Source organism: Cupressus sempervirens, chromosome 8, assembly GCF_028749045.1.
Source record: "Cupressus sempervirens isolate cs-2001-9-10 chromosome 8, ASM2874904v1, whole genome shotgun sequence".
Lineage (NCBI taxonomy): Eukaryota > Viridiplantae > Streptophyta > Pinopsida > Cupressales > Cupressaceae > Cupressus > Cupressus sempervirens.
The window spans coordinates 723,892,271-723,914,303 of NC_143125.1; the positions used below are offsets into that span (position 1 = coordinate 723,892,271).

At 35.4% G+C, this 22,033-nt stretch overlaps 1 protein-coding gene across 1 annotated transcript in view; it reads left to right on the top strand.

The window, feature by feature from the left end:
• The window catches only part of LOC149544487 (Peptidase M1 family protein), an 88,591-nt gene that overhangs the window by 8,121 nt on the left and 58,437 nt on the right, over window positions 1-22,033 (top strand). Inside the window, exons 5-7 of the mRNA XM_089795148.1 lie at window positions 17,920-18,060; window positions 20,121-20,196; window positions 20,518-20,594. Coding sequence (XP_089651274.1) covers window positions 17,920-18,060; window positions 20,121-20,196; window positions 20,518-20,594 — 294 coding nt within the window. The remainder of the gene's footprint in view (window positions 1-17,919; window positions 18,061-20,120; window positions 20,197-20,517; window positions 20,595-22,033) is intronic.

The window sequence follows — 22,033 nt, forward strand, 5'->3', positions numbered from 1 at the left end:
GAAATTTGGTTCAAGGGTGTGCAATCATCTCTACCGGTGCTATAAAAATAATCACTAAAGGTAGAACCATGATTGTGGTGCCACATCGATAACTCTGTTGGGGCTATAGACGCCTGGCTGGCAGCGGGGCTCTATCCAGGTTGCTTTTGAAGTAAGGATATTATAATAACTAAGTTTGATGGATCTGAGAGATTATCAAGTTCTTGTCGAGAGGGAAATAAATCATTTGCACACATGTGAGTAGCTTATGGTCAGGATCCTTAGGTTCAACTTGAGAGTTTTTCCCTTGTTGAGTGCTCGTCCTTAAGTAGGTTTTCAGGTAAGCCATCCTGAGATTTTTTGTTTTAAGTTATTTTATTCTTGAAACGTTCGGGAATGTTTCACCTGTGGAGTCGGTAGATGTTGTGAGGTTTTCACACCATCACCCCAAAATTTTGGGGACCCCCTTTTTTAATCGCCTTGGCAAATTTTTGGATTGTCCAACAATTTTTTATTTTTCGGGAATTTTGAGCTTTGGACACCTTTAGGCTAGTGGGAGAGACTTAGCTTATTTTCACCCGGTTTCGCTTGATTTTCCAGAGCAACCAATTTCATCCTTAGGCCGGACAAAATTCAAGAGGCAATGCTTGGCAGGATAAAATTGTAAATTTGTACTTAGATGTTTTCTTTTGAAAGTCTGGATATAACTGTGTAAATTTTAATAATTTTCAAAAGGGAAATTTTGTTAGACTTGGAAAATCTTAAATTTTTCTTTGGTGAAAAAATTAATATTGTGGAAATGAAGCCAAATTGCAAAATCGATTTTAGACTCTAGAAGTAATTTTATTTTTGTCAAATTTTTTTTAATGGCATAGCAAAATCGATTTGGATAAAATTGCAAAATTTGGCTTTAATAGATTAAAATTGCCTTGAAAACTTTTTGCCTTTAATGAAATTGGTAATTTAATATTGAAAATGGCTTTTGGTTAGCCAAAATCCAATTTTAATGACATATTAATTACTAAATCCTCATTAAATGGAAATATTTAACACCCCCAAGGCACAATTTAATTTCTTTTTGCAATTTGAAACTAATTGGCAATTTAAAAGAGGAATTTTCATTTTGGCAAAGTTAATATTTAGCTAAGTATTTAATTGTGGGCCATAATTTTGCATTAATTATTGTTTTTCTTGCTGCTAGGGTCCAAGTTGGCCAGCTAGGAGGAAATTGGAAAGTTGGGTATAAGAGGAGGCCTCTCTCCCATTTTCTCCTCACTTCTCACTTTTCCTCCTCAAGGTTGGCGATTTTAGCAAGAGCAGTCCTCTCTCCATTTTGGGCGAATTTGGGCTTGGAGCAGCTTTTCTCCACCTAGGCGATTTCTTTTGGGAGGCAGATTTCTTGCATTTTTTGGGCAATTTTGCTTGCAATCAACCATTTTCAGACCTTGGCGATTTCTCTTGAAGGCAGACTTTTTTGCATTGTTTGGTGATTTTAATCCTTCTATTAGGGCTGCAGTTTATGCCCTAGGTGATTTTTGAAGGCAAATTGGAGACTTTCCATGCTTGGGCAGATTTGTTTGAGGGCAGAACTTTCCACTCTTGGCAAATTTTGAGAGCAGACCTGATTTTGTGCCATAGGAGATACATGATAGAAGTCTGATTTTCTCTATTTGGGACTGTACTTTTTATATCAGACTTAGGCGATTTTGGTTTGGAGAGGAGATACATGGTGAAAGTCTGATTTTTGAGGCAAAAGGTGGACAATTCCAAATGGGTAAATTTCTGATTTTCAAGGGATTTGAAATTCTCAAAGTTTGATTCTGAATTCCAAAAGGTCAAGATCCGGTTATTGGTAGAGGTGACTTTTAATCATTTAGAGTTGAAACGGGTCCTTAAGCTGACTTCCTTCTTTCGTTCTAGTCTAAAGATTGCCTCCCTTGGTTCTGCTAGTCTAATTGTCCACCACTTTACCATCCCGTAATAAGGCGACGAGATGGAGGATGTTAGTACAAGCAAGAATCCTAAGGGTACAAACACTAAGAAAGACAAAGAGGAAATGATGCCCAAAACACCTTTCTTCTCGAAAATGAAGCGAATAATCGACACCAATATTGGTACAGTAGACATGATACAGGTAAGGGACAGACTAAAAGAAGGACAATCCCCCTTGGCAAAGAAGATATACAGAAGTGGAATTGTAAACGCAGCGGCCTTTCCTCCTACATTGCCTTGTCCGAAATTGATTATGGAATGTGCATCCTGGTTTGATCTAATCAGTAAATCCATATTTTTGACGAAGGGAAGAGAGTGTTGGCCACATTACCCTTGGCAAATAAGGACAATCCCCCTTGGCAAAGAAGATATACAGAAGTGGAACTGTGCACGCAGCGGCCTTTCCTCCTACATTGCCCTGTCCGGAATTGATTATGGAATGTGCATCCTGGTTTGATCTAATCAGTCAATCCATCATTTTTGACGAAGGGAAGAGAGTGTTGGCCACTATTGGCGGACAAGCAATTGAAGAAGCATTTAACATTCCTCAATACAAGAGCATGATAGTAGTGATGATGGACCAAGCAACTAAATCATTTCAGGATAACCATTAGGCTTATTTCACACACCTAAAGCAGAATTGGCTACATGAGGGAAGAAAAGGCGTCAATAGATCATTGAGGCTTACAGTGGTGGACTTCAAGTCAGAATACAGAGATCTCATAGTGCTTCTCAATTGGATCATGGGCCTAGCTCAAGGTATGCAATTTGAAAACTGGATGTATTTCTTCATTGATGAAATTGAAAAGGGAAAAAGAAGATTTGATTGGGCTAGGATCATAAGCGAGAACTTAGAATTGCAACTTAGGACCGTACAAAATCAAAAGCAATTCTACATGGGATGCTATTTGTTTTACCTAATTGCTAGATTGTACAAGAGTCCGGGACTTAAGGCCTTAGGAGAAATTGGTAATGGGCCGGGACAATATTTGGTGCATGAATGCTATCCATAGCTTCATTTGCACAACAACAAGGATTACAAGATTTGCTGTGATGCCTTTGCCATGAAGACAGTAAGGGTATTGCAAGGGACACCTGTTAAGAGACTTTCATCAGAAGCAGAGGCAAAGATAAAGAAGTTTGGAAGTTGGTTCATCCAATTTCCGCAATTCACCTACATTAAAGTAGCAGGGAGTATAGTTTGTCCCAAGAGGTTTCCAAGGTACCCACCCGACAAGGTAGTTTTAATGTAGTTGGCTAGGCAACTTGAGCACTATGATAGAATAATGAGAAATGAAGGTAAAATGGGCATTACCTTCTCACTTGCAATTGGCAATGATAGTTGCCCCAATCGGGCCACCGTTGCGGTTGAGAAGAAAGAATTGGAATGGTATCATCTAGGATGGTATAGAGCAAGGCAAGGGTTTGATCTTAATGGTCTTATCAAGGTATTTCATGGAAATAAATTTAAGCATGTTCCCACTATAGACGACTTTTGGGCCAACGCCAAAGATGGCTTTCATGTGAGAAAGCTAGCTTTCTCAAGACTGTTGGTGAACATGATGAGAGATATCAAATGGAGAGGCCTTGATATTCCTGATCAACTAGAGGATGATGGAAATGTGCTGAGAGAAGATTATGATTCAATAGAAGGAACAAAATTGAATCCAATGGATTGGGATGACCATCAAGATCCTTCCTTGGAGGCAATCGCAAGGGCAGTAGATTTACATACTGAGTCGTGGTATAATGAAAGACTAAGGAAACTACAAAGACAAAGGATTCCCCTTATGTATGAGATGATGAAGCCAAAAGAGGGATGAACAGAATTAGTCGGATAGAGAAATGATGGAAGTAGCCGGCAATAGGAAGCAGCCAGAGACAAGAAGAGAGCCTTGGAGGTAGAGAAGGGCAAAGAACATTTGGAAACTCTGGCCAAGAGACAGCGTACACTTCCATTAAGAGAGAGCATAGTTGAGGCTAGAAGCCAAGAGGTCAATTCAAGTGATAAAGGGGCCGTGGTGGAAGTAAGCTCTGATTCAGAATCAAGTGGTTACAGTGAGAGCACCGAGTATTCCCCTCTCTTAGAAAACCAACAAGGAGATGATATGGTAGTAACTAGTGAAGAAGAAGATGGGCCGATTGACATTGAGGCAATAACTCAAGCACCTGAGGCCGTTGGTGATGCTTTGTTAATCGAACCAAATCCAGATTTGGGGAGATGCACTGCACCGCTATGGTTAAGGCAAATGCTTATGCCAAGAGGTGAGGTAGTAACTGCCCAAATGACGGAAGACATCCGAGGATTAATAGAAAAGGGTGATAGCGAGAACTAGAAACAAATGGCAAAAACGGTGGCAAAGGTAATCAGGAACGACAATGATGGTTGCCCAAAGGTTCAGATTGCTATACCTGCAGTCAATAAGGCAGTGGATGAGATTGTGGCCCCAAGAATATGAGATAGTAGAACACAACTTGGGAAGAAACATGGATGATATGGAATGTGAAGAAATTCAAGAGGGTATAGCTTCAATCAGAGAAAGGTTGAGGAAGGCAAATGAAAGGATCGTAAAGTTGGAGGCCGAGAACAAATATTGGAGAGATTGTCAGCCCATCCAATAGTTGCACCAGGCAACCCTTCCTCAAGATAGTGGGAGAAACCTCGAAGAGATATCAGCTCAGCTACATGAAGTTAGGGATTGGATCCATGATACAATCCAAGATGGGCGAAGTTTCTTGCCTTCTTTCATCTCGACATTCCGGTCATTAGTGACTATTAGAGACAGGTTTAGATTATTTGAAGAAGAGTGGAGGGATTTCCTTCCCATCAAAGATTTAGCTATTCCCAGGCTATAGGCATTCATTGGGCTACCAGAGGCATATTTTCAGAGGGTCAAGTTGGTTGATGAGAGAGGATTGGGTACAGTCGAATCTTGGTTTGTCGCCTCGACTACCAGATTGGGAATACTTGAAGAGATGCAGAAGATGGTTGCACAACACACCCTAAGCGTCGACACCTCCATTTCAACCATGATGAGTGACATTGGGATGGCACTTGATTTTGAAGACATTAGAGAAGAAGATATCAATGAGCCAAGACTTGGATCGAGATTGGATGAGCTAGGAAGGGTTGCCGTCAAGAAGAAACATTTGAACACCCTTTCCTCTCTAAATGCTTTTATTGGATTCACAAAAGAGTATGAGAAGGATCATGAAAAGATACTACAAGCAGCAAATAGCGTGGTGAAATCAATAGAACTCGGGACGAAGCACACACCTTGTCCTCCTATGGAGGAAGTTAACGAAAGGCTAGCTAGGTTCATTGCCTTAGCTAAAAAGAAAATGAAAGAAAAGGGAAGAGTTATATTAGAAGATCATTTAATGTAAGCCCAAGTGGCAAATTTCTCATTCTTCTAGAATAGGACAAGTGTCTATTTCTGATTGGCCACCATTTTGGTACCTTATCATTGGTTGCCACTTTTTGTACTTTTTTTATTGGTCCATTGACGAGGTGGTAGCTTCTCATTGGTCGATGGGATGGCAACCCTAATTAGGGTTTTAGGATTCAATCTAGATCGTCGGTTTTGCTTTTGATCTCTACCGTCAGTTGTACATTTTGGCCTCTATATAAGGCCATTTGCTCTCATTTGTAAAGGGTCAGAGAAAATTTTTGCATAAGATAATACCAAAATTCGCTATTTCTTTCTCATTGTTGTGACTTGCATGGTGATTAAGAGCCTTTGGTATTATTGCATGGTTTCTACTTCCAAATAGTTAGAGTAAATTTCTTTTCAAATTGTTGAAGCAAATTTCATTTCAAGTTGCTAAGTAAGAGTAGAGTAGATGGATAGTTGCATGCTAGCATTAGTAGGTGTTTGATAGGGATCACCACTAGACCATTAGCATCCTAGTGGCTTGTTATGAAGCTTTGCGTTCGATCCCAGTCCATTTGCTAGTCTTCCATCCATAGGAGTAAGAGTAGGATAGCAAGTAATTTAGGACTTAGAATTTAGGAGAAGAAAGTTAGAAAAACACTAGTCGTAAGAACCATTCACCCTCCACCACCATCACTTTTCCCATCAACATCATTTAGCATTCACACCGAACCACCATCTCCACCATCCCACCAAAGTCCAAGTCATCCTCAACAATTTGCGTAATGCCATCTACGTGATTACCAACTAATCACATCGATAAAACTGAGTGACTATCCACAAGTGTAAGGAACATTGGAGTTATTCTCATATCCCACGAGCAATAACTCCTCAAGAGAGGAATTGTATGTTTGATACTCCGTATCAGATATTCAGTTACTAATATGTTATGTAAGTGATACAAAACTCGCATCAACATATATCCATGGAGCTCTATGTGGGTATTATATTATTTGTTATTTACAGAATAGCTAAGGAAGTGTAGGTTTATTAGGATTGAATATTTGGATGGATATCCATTAATTGTGGCATGAAGGTGATTGAAATTAATAGTCACTAACTTAAGAAATTAAGTTGTATATTCATTTGGACTGTTATTATTGAAGAGAAAAAGGTAATGTCTGCCATATTAAATATTGGTGATCATGGTATAAAGTTCCCTAAATAATGTCTTCCAATATGACGAATAATATGCTAAGGCTAATATATCAAGGATAAATATTTTGGGTGACTCTAGACTCTTTTAAAGTTGGGCTCCATAAATATTTGATTTATGGTATTATCATGGTTCTTTATGTTATCTCGCTTAATATCAAAAGATATTTGAGCTCTTCTATTACTTATCATTGGGCTAGAGATTAGAGATGGCTAAATGTGGTTAAGTAGGAGCTTCTTAGGAGCCACAATGGTTCATCATGGATTCATGCACAGTCACATGCAAATGATGGTGAAGGTATAATCTTGTGCAGTCTTTTAGGGTAGGAGTTTCTTCTACTCAGTTGTAATGATTGGTGAGAGCTATTGGTGATACGATTTCCAAATTGTTGGTTTGACATTGCAGAAGATATTATTCTATGTATTGCCAAGAATCTGGAGTGGGTTGCAAATGGAGAATCATTTTGTATAATTTGAGCATGCACTTGTAATCTTTGATTTGTGATGTCCAAGAACTTATAACATTGAGCATTAAGGTATTTAACTTCATTTGTAATCGAAGCCCCACTAGTGCAATCTATTTCTGCTGTTCAAGTATTAATAATAGAGACATTGGAGTTTGCAATCAAGTTGAGTTTTACAGCTTTGTTATTTTCAATTACATGCTCTAAGCTTGAAGCTTAATCATTTCTGGTTTGCAAGCCATTGATATTCCTAGTTGGAGAAGATATTGTTATTTTCCTACATAGGAAAATCACAAAGACATTGTTGATTTAAATTTATAAATTTTTAATTTTAATATTTTAATATTTGGATTGAAAAACCTTTGGCAATAAATAGCTTTTAAATTTAAATTGATGCTTGTGTCAAGTTCTCAGATTACAACTCATCCTAATTGGCTTTACATAGCTATCTAAAGTGAAAGATGTAGTGCTCGATTTTGTTGGGTAGAGTGGCGGATTGATGTTACAATACAATAGCTGAATGTTAATACCACAAATTGATCAATGCATCCTAATATTGCATATACTTGCGACTAACTCAATGGTTGTTAGAGGGAAATTGTACTTAGTCTTAAGCTTGAGAGGATGTCTAGTTTGATTTATCTTTTGCCCTATTTTCTTGAGGTTTGACCTCATCTGTACCCGTTGGTGATAATGGTGGCTAATGGCTGCTCTTTCTTTATGCCAACAATCACAAGGGCTTTAGGAACCTAACGTGAATCATGGCTTTCACAAAAAATAGAAAATGCTTACGGTGCTAATTTTCAAAGGCCAGCCCTAATGTGATAATCTCTATTGTGGTTCATCTTTGTATGGAAGTTCGAGTCCACAGAGAATGAGGGATGCAAACAATATATTGATTTAAGCCTCCTCTACTATGTGTTGTTAGTTTCTAGGATTGCTGCAAATGTACTAACAATTGCCATTGTATTGATTGTGTTCCAAATGCAAATGAAGGCTTATAAATATGAGAGGAGGAGACATGTCTCATGAAGAGACATGTCTCTACGATTAAACATCACTAGTTAACATATTAATATAAATAACCATATATGTAACTCATCTTAAGCATATATGTAATATTAATATGTTAACCATATATGTAAAATATTATTATATTATTATATAATAATATATAATGTATAATATATATTGTATATTATATATAAGATGTTTATTTTAAAGATGATTTACCATCAGCAAGGTATCTCATGTAAAAATCAGTCCGACAGAAGCTATAACCTTAACACTCCCTCTTAGCGAGGGAGGATTTATAGAACACATTATGCTTTCAAGAATATGAAGAGATATCATTTTAGTATGATATTCATTTCACTATGAGGCTAAATTTCACACCTTTTATTACGCACAATTGAAGCAGTTTCCATAAGTTTAAAACACCACCTTAAATGTGGTCTATAGTAGTAACTATGTCATGGTGTCCAGCAAGATCTAACCCAAAGAACCATAACAAGTTGATTATCATGGTCTCTGGCAAAATCCGGCCCAAAGAACCATGATAACAAGTCTATCATTTATAAGATCGCCACCTTACAATGGTTACCTTCTGTCTGTTCGTTATCATGATTTCCAGCACTCCGGGACAACAATTTAATGAAGTTTGTCATGATAACAGGTCTACCATTTATAAGATCGTCATCTTATAATGATTACCTTTTGTTTATATATGTCAATGAAAGACTGTCACCTTCCATTACATATCATAACAGCATCATGTAGTAACTTACATGATATCCACCATGAATCACCATAGCTACTACTAGAGGGTGGAACAAGGATTTTCACCTTAGACTTCTCTCTCATAGAGGAGAGCACATTACAAGGAATTTCACTTCGAACTTTTGCTCATAGAGAAGATATCATCCACAAAGGATTGCATCTCAAAATTTCTCCTTCCGAACAATGATCTTGGGAAGTCAGGTCTTGTAGTTACTTTATCAGAAACTCTCTTCACCCAAGGATGCCTGTCGAACTCACTTTGAATCTTATATCAATCTTTTGATTTTCTAGTGATAAGTCAATACTTCCTCATTTTGCACTTAAGGGTAGGCCCATCAAAATCACGCAGTCACACACATGTATTTCTAGATGCCTCTGACTATTAATTATCTAAGCTCTTGCGTTGCCTTCGAAGAAGTGTCATACTCCCTCGTAATGTAGAAGGATACTCATAATCTCGATCATCAAAGATATTTGCTTCAAGAGCCTCACTTTATCCAGCCTGATCACAACTTCTTTTAAGTTACTGTCATAAGCTACCTAATGAGCCATTCTTCTTTTCCTGTAGGATCAACTTCAGATACAAAGGAAAAGATCAAGGCAAAATCTTACAGTATGTGTAGAATTACAAATAAGAGAGTGAATACAATGAGAAGATAAATGTAATATTCAAGGCTAATGAATACTTATCTGTACATCCTTCATGGAAGTTTCTTAATGAAGGTTCCTATGCATCAAAAACTATCTCCATATAGGCATTTGTCAATGGGGATAAAACATTGGTTATTCTTTCCCCCTTCAATGTAAAATTCCCACTTATTTCATTTTATAGAGTTTTCAGTCCCTATCAACCTCCATATCATTGTCTTCCTCTTTAAATTTTCATATGGTGAATGTACTTTCCATTCAACTCTCTTAGTGATGAATCTTATACAATACAACCTGCAGGTTGAATATCAAAATAATGACTGGTAAGTACCTTCATACTTTCCTTCAAAGTGATCTATGACTGTTGCAATGCAATTATAACCAAGGTAATGTAATATAGAAGATCACTGAAGGTAATGGCAAATAAATTCTCTCTCCTGCTCTTCCCTCTAACAAGCTTTTTCTTTTACTGTTCACTGTTCTGAAATAGAGAGGTCAATTTCTTTTAGCACTCAACATCTAATGTAACCTTCTCCTGAATGTATGACCTCTGAGAAAGTCTGTAGAAAGATACACACTGAGTACTGCTCCTGTTTAGCTGATTGAAGACAGTTAGCAGCACTTGTAGCTATAAGTTATTTGTACAGCAATGATAAATCTTCCTCAATGCACGTAATAGAATACCTTCAAAATTCTAGATACAATTAGTTCTTCATGAAATGACCAGGCCATGCTAAGTAGGAACAACCCCATAAAAAAAATGTAGAGAGGCAAAGTTTCCTTTGAATTGCCAAACTCCAGTGAAAGATTTTTCTATGAATGGTTTGTGGTATTGAGATTGCTCCACCATAGGCTTGCTAGTGCTATTGTAGCTTCCACATTCCAATAGTAGGTACAACTGTAGCCCTTACCAGACACACTCAAGACATATTGTAACACTCACAAAGCTCGGGGGAGTGCTTAATACTGCTGAGTACTGATGTCTATCCCTGCAAGAAATGAAGTCTTCACAACCATTCCAAACAATATGAGAACTGGACGCTTTGGCAGATGTTTGAATAGCTATAATTATGGATGTCATTAACTTTGGAATAGGCAGTTTTGTTTACTGATCTTTCAAATCAATACTCCACTTCTTAATTTTGTCTGCACCACATGCATATACACATTTTTAAGCTTCCGCTCAATATTTAGTTGAGCCGCACAATTTTCAATCCTCCATAATATCTCTATTTGAGGTTTTTCGGCAATAATAAATAGTCTCAAAAGTTTTGCTCTCAAGATCATGTTCACCTTTCCGTATATATTATTTCTCACATAGCCGGGCTGGTCAGAATATTGATTCCATATTTCTCCACTAATCATCTATGGACCATGGTTTTGATTATTTAATTTAGTCCCTCCATTTAACACTAAACTTCATGGCGACATCCCCTATTATTAAGGTTATCCAGCAAACATTTTTCAATGATATTAGCACTAAACTATACCGCAAATATTTGTTCCAATCTTCTTAAGAGCTTGTGAATAGGAATGAGACGGGACCCACAGATAATAAAACTTTCAAACTTCATAACATTCCGATAAGTGCGATTCACTAATAATCATGTTCGCCAATATTTGAAATCATGGCAGATATATCCATCGTTATTTGACAATGATCACCTTCCTATGCTTACATATCTAAAGTTCATATTGGAGAGAAATAAATATCATTTATTTCTCAAATTTATTCTAGTGATTGTTCGTTCAAATATTTATTCTACCTTCACAGTCTATTGAGTATGCCATGGAATTTGGGTTGAATCGCTATTATCTTAAACTTGTGAGACTTCCATGTATTGCACCGCAAGGAATGAAATATTACAGAACAGTTAACGGTCCTTGGGAGATGAGGATGATAATGATCTAGCGTTAGTTCATAATCCTTCTTTGCACTCTTGGGATATTTATTTCTCTCCAACGTGGAATATTACAGCTCTTTCCAAACTACCCTCTCAGCTGTATGATGATATTTGAGTCCAGGTATTTGCTGAAGCTGTATGCTATATGTTGATGATTCTTCATTGCTAATGGCCTGTATGAATTTCTTTTATTTATATGTTGATTATGCAGTGTTTTAAACTGTTGTTTGGAGGACGTGTTTACAACCCACCAATCGTCTCTTTGTTTTAATAATCATTCTCAGTGCTATGTAATCATGTCTCCCATTCGTGTATCTTGCATGCTCGCTGGAGATATTTTTCTTCCTTTCACTCTCAATTCCAACTTAATATCCTTATGCACGTAGTTCGTCTTTTCTATATTTTTTCGATTCTTATTATATGTCCTTCACCATGCCACTCATCCGGTTTTAATACACCATTGTTTTCATCTGTCATAGCATAAATGCTTCAGCAAGGTCTCTGACCCATCTATGTATTGTTGGTAATGTTTCTTCAGTATGTGTTGATCTACCTTCAAGTTGTTAGGCTTTATACAAGGAACTAGGCTCTGATACCATGTTAATTTCTAGGATTGCTGCAAATGTACTAACAATTGCCATTGTATTGATTGTGTTCCAAATACAAATGAAGGCTTATAAATATGAGAGGAGGAGAGATGTACATAAAGAGACATGTCTCTACAGTTAAAGATCACTAGTTAACATATTAATATAATAGTAATATAAATAACCATATATGTAACTCATCCTAAGCATATATGTAATATTAATATGTTAACCATATATGTAATATATTATTATATTATTATATAGTAATATATAATGTATAATATATATAATATATATTATATTACATATATAAGATATTTATTTTAAAGATGATTTACCATCAACAAGGTATTGCACGTAAAAATCAATACGACAGAAGCTATAACCTTAACACGTGTCCCTCGCTTCCCAACTCTAGATTCCCTTTTGCCCTCATGACATGGATAGTAGCATTTTAGATGAAGACCACTAAGATTGCCTTATGTTGTTTGAAAGATAAGATCAAAAGCATTCCCATTTTATCAATATAAGATTAAAATCATTCGTTGTTTTATCAATATAAGATTAAAACCATTCTCTATTTTATCAATATATTGTTGTGATATGAGACATGCATCATTGAATGAAAAAACACGTCCTTAAATCACAATTTTAATATATAATCACTGCATAAATTAATTAAAATTGTTAGTTGATAATGAACATATATTTTAAGAAATGTGGGTATTATTATTATATGTATATTGAGCGAAAGCAATCTTGTCACTTGCTCATCATAAAAAAATCTTGAACCATTTTTTTGCAAATTGTTTAATGTTTTAGGGTTAACGTGAGAGTTTCATGATGACGAAGGGTTAACAATTTCTTCATCTTTGGGCAATTATTGACAACCTAAAAACGGGTTGGAATAAGAATTGCCCATTTGTTTGAACCCTCATACTTGATGTCATCAAAGACTATTCTCTATGGGTTTTTATTATGTTCTCATATCTTAATAATATTATTTTAATTTTCTATTTTTGTTAAATTGGGTGGTCTACAAGAATTGTGCAATTTTTAAGCCTTATTTGTAGAGGTTTTGAACATAACTTTGTTTCCCCTACATTTCAATGACAATAGTGGGTTCTCTTTGATAGTTTATGTTATGTATTTTGTATTTCCATTTTCTTATTGAGAGAGCACTTGATGTTGAGTTTCAAAGGATTGGTGTTTGTGTTTGTATCTTTCTATTCACAATTGGTTGCAAATGTAATTTTTTTAAAATTCAAACATAATGGAATTGTCCTTGCATTTCAATGACAATTATACGTTCACTCCATCTTTTGTATCTATTTATTTGTTCGTTTTATTTTTTTGTTAGGACATTTTTCTTTTCCACGTTTTTTTTGAGTTTAGGACATTGTAAGTTATTTTTGGTAATTCTATATGGATGTTAAATATTTTACAACTTGATGCATAGTATTGTTACAATGCCAATATCTTAGAGGACTCTGACTTTGATGTAGTGTTCGTTGACTTGGTGGTCAACACCTCCTTCGGTATGCATGACATGGCTTAACAGCCTCTTGTGGGCCAAGTTAAATTTGGCATTGGTAGTTTGAGCTTTTGGTGCAACAAGAAATGGTTCCAATAATTGTTATCAAAGCCTTTGGTCGCGGGTTCAAGTCCCACTTAAGTGGGTGTTGAAGGCTTAGTCGGTGCTAGGGGGGAGATTGTTGACGTGGTGGTTAGCACGTCCTTGAAGATTTGTGACATTGTTTGGTCGCCTCCCATGAGTTGGTTTAAATCTGGCATTGATTGTTGAAGCTTTTGTTGCATCGACAATTGATTCCAACAATTGGTATTGGAGCCTTCAGTTACGGGTTTGAGTCTTGATTCAATGTGTCTTGAAGGCTTAGTTGTTGCTGAAGGGATGATGTCACTTGGCGGTCAACGCCTCCTTGGAGATTTGTGACATGGCTTAATTGCCTCCTGTGGGTCAGGTTAAATTTGCATTTGTATTGAGCATTGACAATTCGAGCTTTTGGTGCAACGACAAATGATTTGAACAATGTTGAGAGATGCAAATCAAGGTTGTAATGACTAAAATTTCTAAACCTTAAATACTCTTTATTTTATCAAATAAAGTAAGCTAGCTACCCATTCATTTGAAAAGGAATAACGAATTATAATAGATTAGTTGCATTCTCATGATAAGGCCTTAACTACCAATTGAAAGATTAACTATCTTAAGAAGAAACAATCAAAATAGATCAACCATTTATATCACATATGATAAGTAAAACAATATTTAACTATAATTTTCTAACTACCATTTCATATAAACAAAAAGTAACTGTAATAAGATATATAGCTGAAACTAAAATATAATGTAATTAGAAACGAGAGCAATGAAGTACTAGCAAGGTTTAGATCTTACTAGGTCAAGTAAAGTAGAATCTGATCTATTTTGTGCAAGTCTTGGCATTTGAAGGAGAGGAAAAGTATTGCCAAAGGCTTAACCTCCCAACCAAGGACCTAGTGTAATCTCCATTCATTCTCAACCGAGAATGGTCCTACCTTGTACAGGATAAGGCACGTGTACACCATCTCATCGTGCCACTTGAGCATCCTGGTGCTAGAGTTGTCAACTACATAGTCGACCAGACTGCGGAACCCTCTTGACATACTATCCATTCTACTATGAGCTATCCTGACCTTTACTGATTATAGCAGCATCATTCACCACTAAACCTACCTTGGCTAGGGATTTCAAAAGGACACTATGTGCACGATCACCCACTACTCGACTTGACAAACAAAAACATTATCCAATTCCCATAATGAGCTGACTAGATTACTAATTTCAGATTGTAGTTTCATCTTAGTTTTGATACATCTTTCTATTTTCTGCAGATTGTTAATACCTAAGTCGCAGGGTTCGCCAAATTTTCAGCTCCAAGTTCGAAATTCAGCAAACCCATAGAAAAAGTTAAAAAATCACTCAAGTTCATCACAAAATTTGTACGGAACAGTTTTCTTCTTGTTTTGCAGAAAATGATATGATATTCGGGTATTTTAAAAGGTTTTCTAGCCCAAAAAGGCTTACAAAATCATGCCCTTCTCTGCTGAAAACTCAACCCTTTGAAGCTTGCGTCTTTGTCTGAAGGTTACATGTCTGTTGAATCTGGCGTCGTCTGCATTTTCAGCTTTGATTATGTCTTCATTTTCAGCTCCAACTATGTCTAACAGCCCAGGGTTTGTGTTTAGATTTTACTTCAACATGGTCTTTGTCTACTATTTGCATAAATGTTTATTTTTTTAGGTTAATCTTTGATAAGATTCTTATAGTAAATATATTTTTATTATTAGGTTTTAATATGTTATAAGATTATAATAATAAATAGTAAATGTTATTTTATTAGTTTTTATTCATGAAAAGATTAAATGTAGGTAAACATTATACTTGTGCATATTTTAAGTATTTTAATTTGTAAAATGTTTATCCTATGCTTTCCTATGTTTTATGTAAAATATAGGAATGCGTAGCATATTTTCTATAAATGTATGTTAAATGTAGGATAACATGTATATTTATTTATTTTTAATCTATTAAATATTTATAAATTATTTATGATTATTAATTAATTTATTATTGGTGTACTTTATTATTATTTTTAATTCTATAAATACTAAAAATATCATTTTATTAGTAAAGATTACATTTTATAATCGTTTTATTTTAGTTTTATGTTTTATATGTTTTAAAACTTATATTTTTTGAAACTTAAAAAGGCGAATTTAATGTCGATTTTTTTCGACTTTTTTGACTTGTCGAACTTCATCCGAACATCATAGTTGTCGAACTCAAACTCAAACCTTGTGACTTAGATTCATACTATCCAATTTACATGGACTAACCACTCATCTCTGCCATTCTTGGCCATCCTTGATGATCCATGGTGTAACTTTCCAGCTTGTTTTATGGCTGTTAAATGCTATAAAGAAACATATTTTTCCTTTTGAGAGTTTTCTGAACAAGGACACGAAAGAGTTACGAATTTTAAGTAATTAGACACCCTTCAGCAAGTGTTATGCCTCCATAATTGTAGAGACATGAGATCGGTGCCACCTTATTTGGAAGCACACGTACACAGTATTCTTCTCATCACAATACATAAGCTTTAGAGAGGAAATATATAATAAAAGAGAAACGAAGACAGATTGTAAGGTGCTTGTAAGCCCACGGCGCCTTACGTGATTGGTATGATAGTCCTTCACTTTTGCAAACTTGCTTGCATATAATATTATAGGGCCCGACTGAACCATTTTGAAAAGATTTATGCACAATAGTCTATTATCGGCTAAGCATGAAATAAAATGGAAAATTCAGGAGATATGACCTGACAAGGCGCTGTGAGGTTTATATCACTTGCTTCTTCTCGCCCAAGCTATGAACTCCAATGATTCTCAATTGGGTAACATTGTTCAATGTAAGCTAGCAGAGCAAAATAAAATGGCATGTAAATATTTTTGACCAATCATTGTGGATTGACAACAGTTAATGGAAGCACTGAGAGTAAACCACCGAGTGGCTACAAGTTCCAACTATATAGAAAAAGGCTTGGTTAACACATGAACGAATGGGCACAAGGAGGAGTTACATGAATGAAAAATGCAAGGTGGCAAGGCATGCATTTGCAATCTTGGCAAAAATATGAATATTAAAGAAGGCTGAAATATTAAATGGAACATAAGAGGTCGCTAGACTATATGAGATAAATTAATTTATTTTGGTATTTGGTCTTCTCCCACACTATTATAGATAATACTCATATTATCGAAGTATACTTGTACGTGTTGTTCATACACATATATACATATATATTACATTAAAGTATACGCATACACGTATGCATATATATATATATACATACATACGTGTTATTTCAAGGTACATATATGTATGTATGTATCTATAATGAAATACGTACAAATATACTTAGGTACCATGGGTATTATTTATAATATAACATAGACGACACACCCAGGTCTAACTTTTAAGGTTACAATTTTATATCTCTTATTGTTCATATATATATTTAGCAGTTTAAATGTAACAATTTTACTTCTCATATTTCTCTTAGTAAAATATATATATATATATATCATAAGTAACATTTGATGACCTAGTTAGCTCATAGTGGACACTTGGGTATTATTTTGTCTGTCCTAGTCTGCTTTTCCCTAGCCAAGGTGGTTTAGATGAATACTTGATAACTTAGTGGCAGGTTGGTGCTTGTGCCGAATCCCTCTCTGTCAATGTTTGCCCCCCTTCGTCGCGCACTTGCAAGGAGAAATAACATAGTGAAAGCACACTTCCAAATCATTCAAGTGTAATCATATCAATAACCATATTAACCAACCATTTCCATGTCATAGGAATTCACAACGAATAACCAATATTTTCAATTCACATGAACTCATAATGAATAACCAATTTAATCAACCATTTTCAATTCACAAAAAATTACAATGAATAATCAAATTAACTAACCATTTCCAATTCACATGAAATCTCAACGACTATATAGAATGTATTAAATTTCAAATAAATTGTGGGATGCAACAAAGGGAGTAGTATATTTTCTTTTTTGATTTATTTTCATATTGTAGTTGGAAGAGAAATAAAATTGTTACAATATATATATATATGTATGTTATATTTCTGGCTTAGTTGGCCCTCATTATGTGTCCAGTGATTGTTATGACGTATGCAATAAGTGTGTTTTGTCAAAAGTTGTGAACATTATATTCTCCTTATTAACCGTGATAGTGGTTTTCATTAAATTGAATTTGTTCCAAGTATTTCTCTTATATGTTCTTTCTGTATCTGATATATTTGCATGATTTTAAATCTTTCTTTTATTTAAAATCTATAATCAATCATGAAACTTCGTTGCTAATGTTCACTAATATGAAAACTCTTTTGCAGGCGTCTTCATCAATTCTCAGAAGAGTGACTTGCACAGTGGCAACACAGCCTCTGTCAGCAGAAATTGAGGAAGCAAACATGGAGGCTCCAAAGGAGATTTTCCTTGCAGACTACAAGATGCCTGATTATTTCTTTGACTCAGTATGATAGTGACGTGTTTTTTATATCGAGTTCAATAATATCTCAGCTATGTTATTTAGAGTTTTAGAGTCTTTAGATTTCTGAATGTTTTGAAGGCTTTTGATTACTATAGAATCATGGTTTATATATTCTTGGGTGGCTCTCATGTTTCAATCATGTAGCATGTTGAGAGCTGTTATAACGTTACTTTCATTTGTTTCTGTAGAGGCTCTTGGAATTAAATCACTTGAATTTGTTACATTTGCTGTGTAACCCCCATAGTAAGGACATTGTCTGTTCAAGTAGCATTATTAGGGCTAATAACAATTTTCTGAATAGAGAAATTGTATTTGGAAGCTGAATATTTTTTAAATAAAATTGTTAAAAAACAGGGCTGAATTGCTGCTGCAACTGTAAGTTGTGAACCATGTACCTCAAACCAAAAGAGGACAAGCCCTCAAGAATCAATGGAAGCTCTTCACCATAGACATTTTTATTTTGTTGTGAGGAGCTGAAATGAATATGTGTTGTAATCTTGCAATGTATATGAAAGCATTTTGATCACTGATAGTTCAGAATGGTCAGAGCTATTGGGTGAAGGCTTTTTAGGCATGTCGATAGACTACGTTAGTGGATCCCTCATATTCCTCTGATGTGGAATCTGGTACAATCTGGATCCTGATTCTGCATGGATTCCTCTTGGATTCTGGCAAGATTCTGGATGGGAACAGGATTCTCTGTGGATTCTACAGTGCAGAATCCACAAAAATACTGCAGAATGCACGAAGAATCCCGATTCCCGTTCGGAATCTGAGAAAATTTGGGCATGTAGGTTCCCAAAAAGGGGGCTTACATGCCAATTATTTATTTATTTTTTAAACTAAAAGGCCTCTTAACCCTAATTCGACCAATAAAGCATACATTTGGTCATTTATTTATATTTCAAGTGTTTTTCACCATTTTTTCTGTCCATCATGTAATGACATTTTGAGCTTTTGCAAAGTATGGATATGATATAATCATATATTGGCAATTATGGATTAATCATTTTATGAGAATCGCACTACTATCTTATTATGACAAATGTTTGAAGTTTTGAATCAATGATGAATGAACGTTGACATGCGACATGCATGAATCTATGAACATGAATATAGCAAAGAAATTGGATTGTTTCCTTGTGGCTGGGGATCGGGTTGGCTTCCGATGGACATGTCAAGCTGAGATATTGCCAATTCATGTCTCGGATCACTACCCAATAAGTCTGAAGTTTAGGAGGAGTCCTCACCAGATAGATGTCCCTTTTAAGTTTGAGGCTATGTGGTCGAGAGCTGATGGATTTAAGGACCTAGTAAAATAATGATGGCTGTCTGCTCTAGATTATGAAGGTAAGAATGAACATTGAAATATGACATGTCTGAATCTATGAACATACATACAGACACACACACATACACATATATTGAAAATGGCTCTATGCATACCCATGAAACTGGAATCCGATCCTTTTTTTTTGCAGAATCCTAATCCGAATCCGAACGCGAACGCGAGCCCGAACCTGGACAGGCTACTTAGTTGATAGATATTAAACACTTCGTATAACTATAAACACTTCAGCAATGTGATGTTTCAAGTTGCAAACTTTCCTTGATTTTACCAGCATAATCTGTGGAATTTTATTGAGGTATCTGATACGATCTTAAGCATTTTGGGATATAACAAGTGAGAAATTAAAAAAAATCAAAACACAAATCTTTGTTTATTATTTACTTTCGAATAACCTCATCATAAAGAATTTGATTTCTGAGAATTACCAGTGCCGAAAATTATAAATTTGAAGTCTGATCACAATAAAAATTTGCATGTTAATGAGATGCTATTTGGTGGATACTTAGTATATGTAATTCACCAAGGAAAATCGGTTTTAATATTTACAGTCTAAATGTCTTTTGATGTCATTTTGCTTTTTAGTTTTTTCTGTTTGGTTCTTTACCATTTTATGCATTATCTAAATGAATGATAATATGAAGTAGTGGAAGCTTTGTGACAGTTTAAATTGGTCGGTCTTGTAACTATGGCAGGTTGATCTGAAATTTGTACTGGGCGAGGAAAAAACAACTGTACTGTCAAGAACAGCTGTTTACCCCCAAGTTCAAGGTACGGTTGATATCACGGTAAACATAATATGCATCTTTGATATATACTGGCAACCTTTTAGGGGCAACTATTTTGCAACAATAAGCTTATTTAATGCGCTGGTAGCTCTTGGTCCTTGATCTAAAGAGCAAGGTCATCAACTTGCACGTGTGCTAAAAGAAACACATATGCTGGTTGAAGTGTCTATCTTAGGCATAGTGACTCTGTATTCTTCATCTAAACCTGTTAGATTTTGGTTTTCAGAGAATCAAACCCAATTCTAAATATGATTATGTATTCAATTTTTGGTATTTGACTGAAATTCATTGTATTAAAATGCAGGCACCCAGTTGCCTCTGGTCTTGGATGGACGTGACCTTAAATTGCTTTCGATCAAAGTAGACGGAAAAGAGGTGCAGGTATGTTGCTGATTTTTCATGCTTGTCCTTATTTTCTTGTTTTATGATTGGCAATTTGAAATTTCTGTTATTTCTATTGTATTTAGCAATTTCTATCTCTCACTTAGGAACTGTTATTTGGGAGAACTTTTTCTGTTTACCCTCCCTTCAGGTTACATGCTCACGTGAATGGCATTGTTGTACACAATTTGCATAATTGGTCCTTACAGAGTGTCCTAGATATGAACATATAAATAAGTATCTATTATCTTTGCATCTGGTGATATACTTGTCTGGGTAGTTAGCTTCCATTATCATCATGGTGTTTGGACCTGGTATATATTGATTTATTGTCATTCCCAAATATGAGGTCACAAGCAATCATTTCCTCTTTCTTCATTTATTGAAATTTTAAATGTGTACATGATGACACTTGTGCAATAAACATGTTTGCATCCATATCAAATGTCATTGACTGTTTTTGTGCTTGCACCTGAAATATAAAATATGCCTTTTTCTCTATCAAAAGTTAAGTTTACTAAAGGATAAGAGCAGTCTGGACTCTGGTTCATATGTATGTCTTCCTTTATGCAATATTTGTAATGCACATTCAGACTGAAGTTTTGGATCAGATTAATCATTAGCATTATGTCCGCTTTTTGACAAAGCGTTTATTTTCTAAATTGGATTGTAGGTTTTAAAACTAAGACTGGAGCCATTAAATAAGTTTCAATGCTTGGGGATTTACTAAGCTTGCACTTTTAAATGAATCCAATCTCGTGTTTAATATCACAGTTCATTCTTTGGATTTTGTAGGAGGTGAGGGGTGTTCTTCAAAGCATAACTATTTAAAATTGGAGGAGTTAATGATATGAAACGTTCAAGGTGAAACAAGGAAATGGAAGTTGTATTTTGTTTTCTAGAGTTGAAAAGGTGCAAGTAGCACAGCGAAAGCAGTTGGTGAATTTAAGAAAACTTGATTTTTGACTCCTCATCTCCAGTCTTGGAGGTTTCTAGTTGATGGGAAGACCCTTCCATAACTATAAGAAGGTTAGGAGGATGTTGAAGCATTTTGGAGTCTTGGTGAAATTTGAGACACCATTATTGAGCACCAGAGACCGAGTTATAGTTCGTAGTTGTTACAAGTTATTATAGTCATAAATTCTCTTTCTACATCATTTTACAATTAATATAATTTTGTTACCTGTAGAAGTGCTATTGACATCTCTAACAAGATGGGTCTTCTGCTCTAAATTGGGGGTTTTACAAGTGACAATGTTGTTTGTTCTTATTGTAGGTACAGTGCCCTGTCTTTGAAGGAGTTGAGAACAGCTCCAAAACCGAGGATAGAAGTATTTTGGTGATTTGTAATCCACAAAGCATAGTTTTGTGAGCATTCAAAAATCATTCTGGTATTAGAGCAGTTTAAAACTTGCAGGAAATCAAGTAGGTGATTTTAT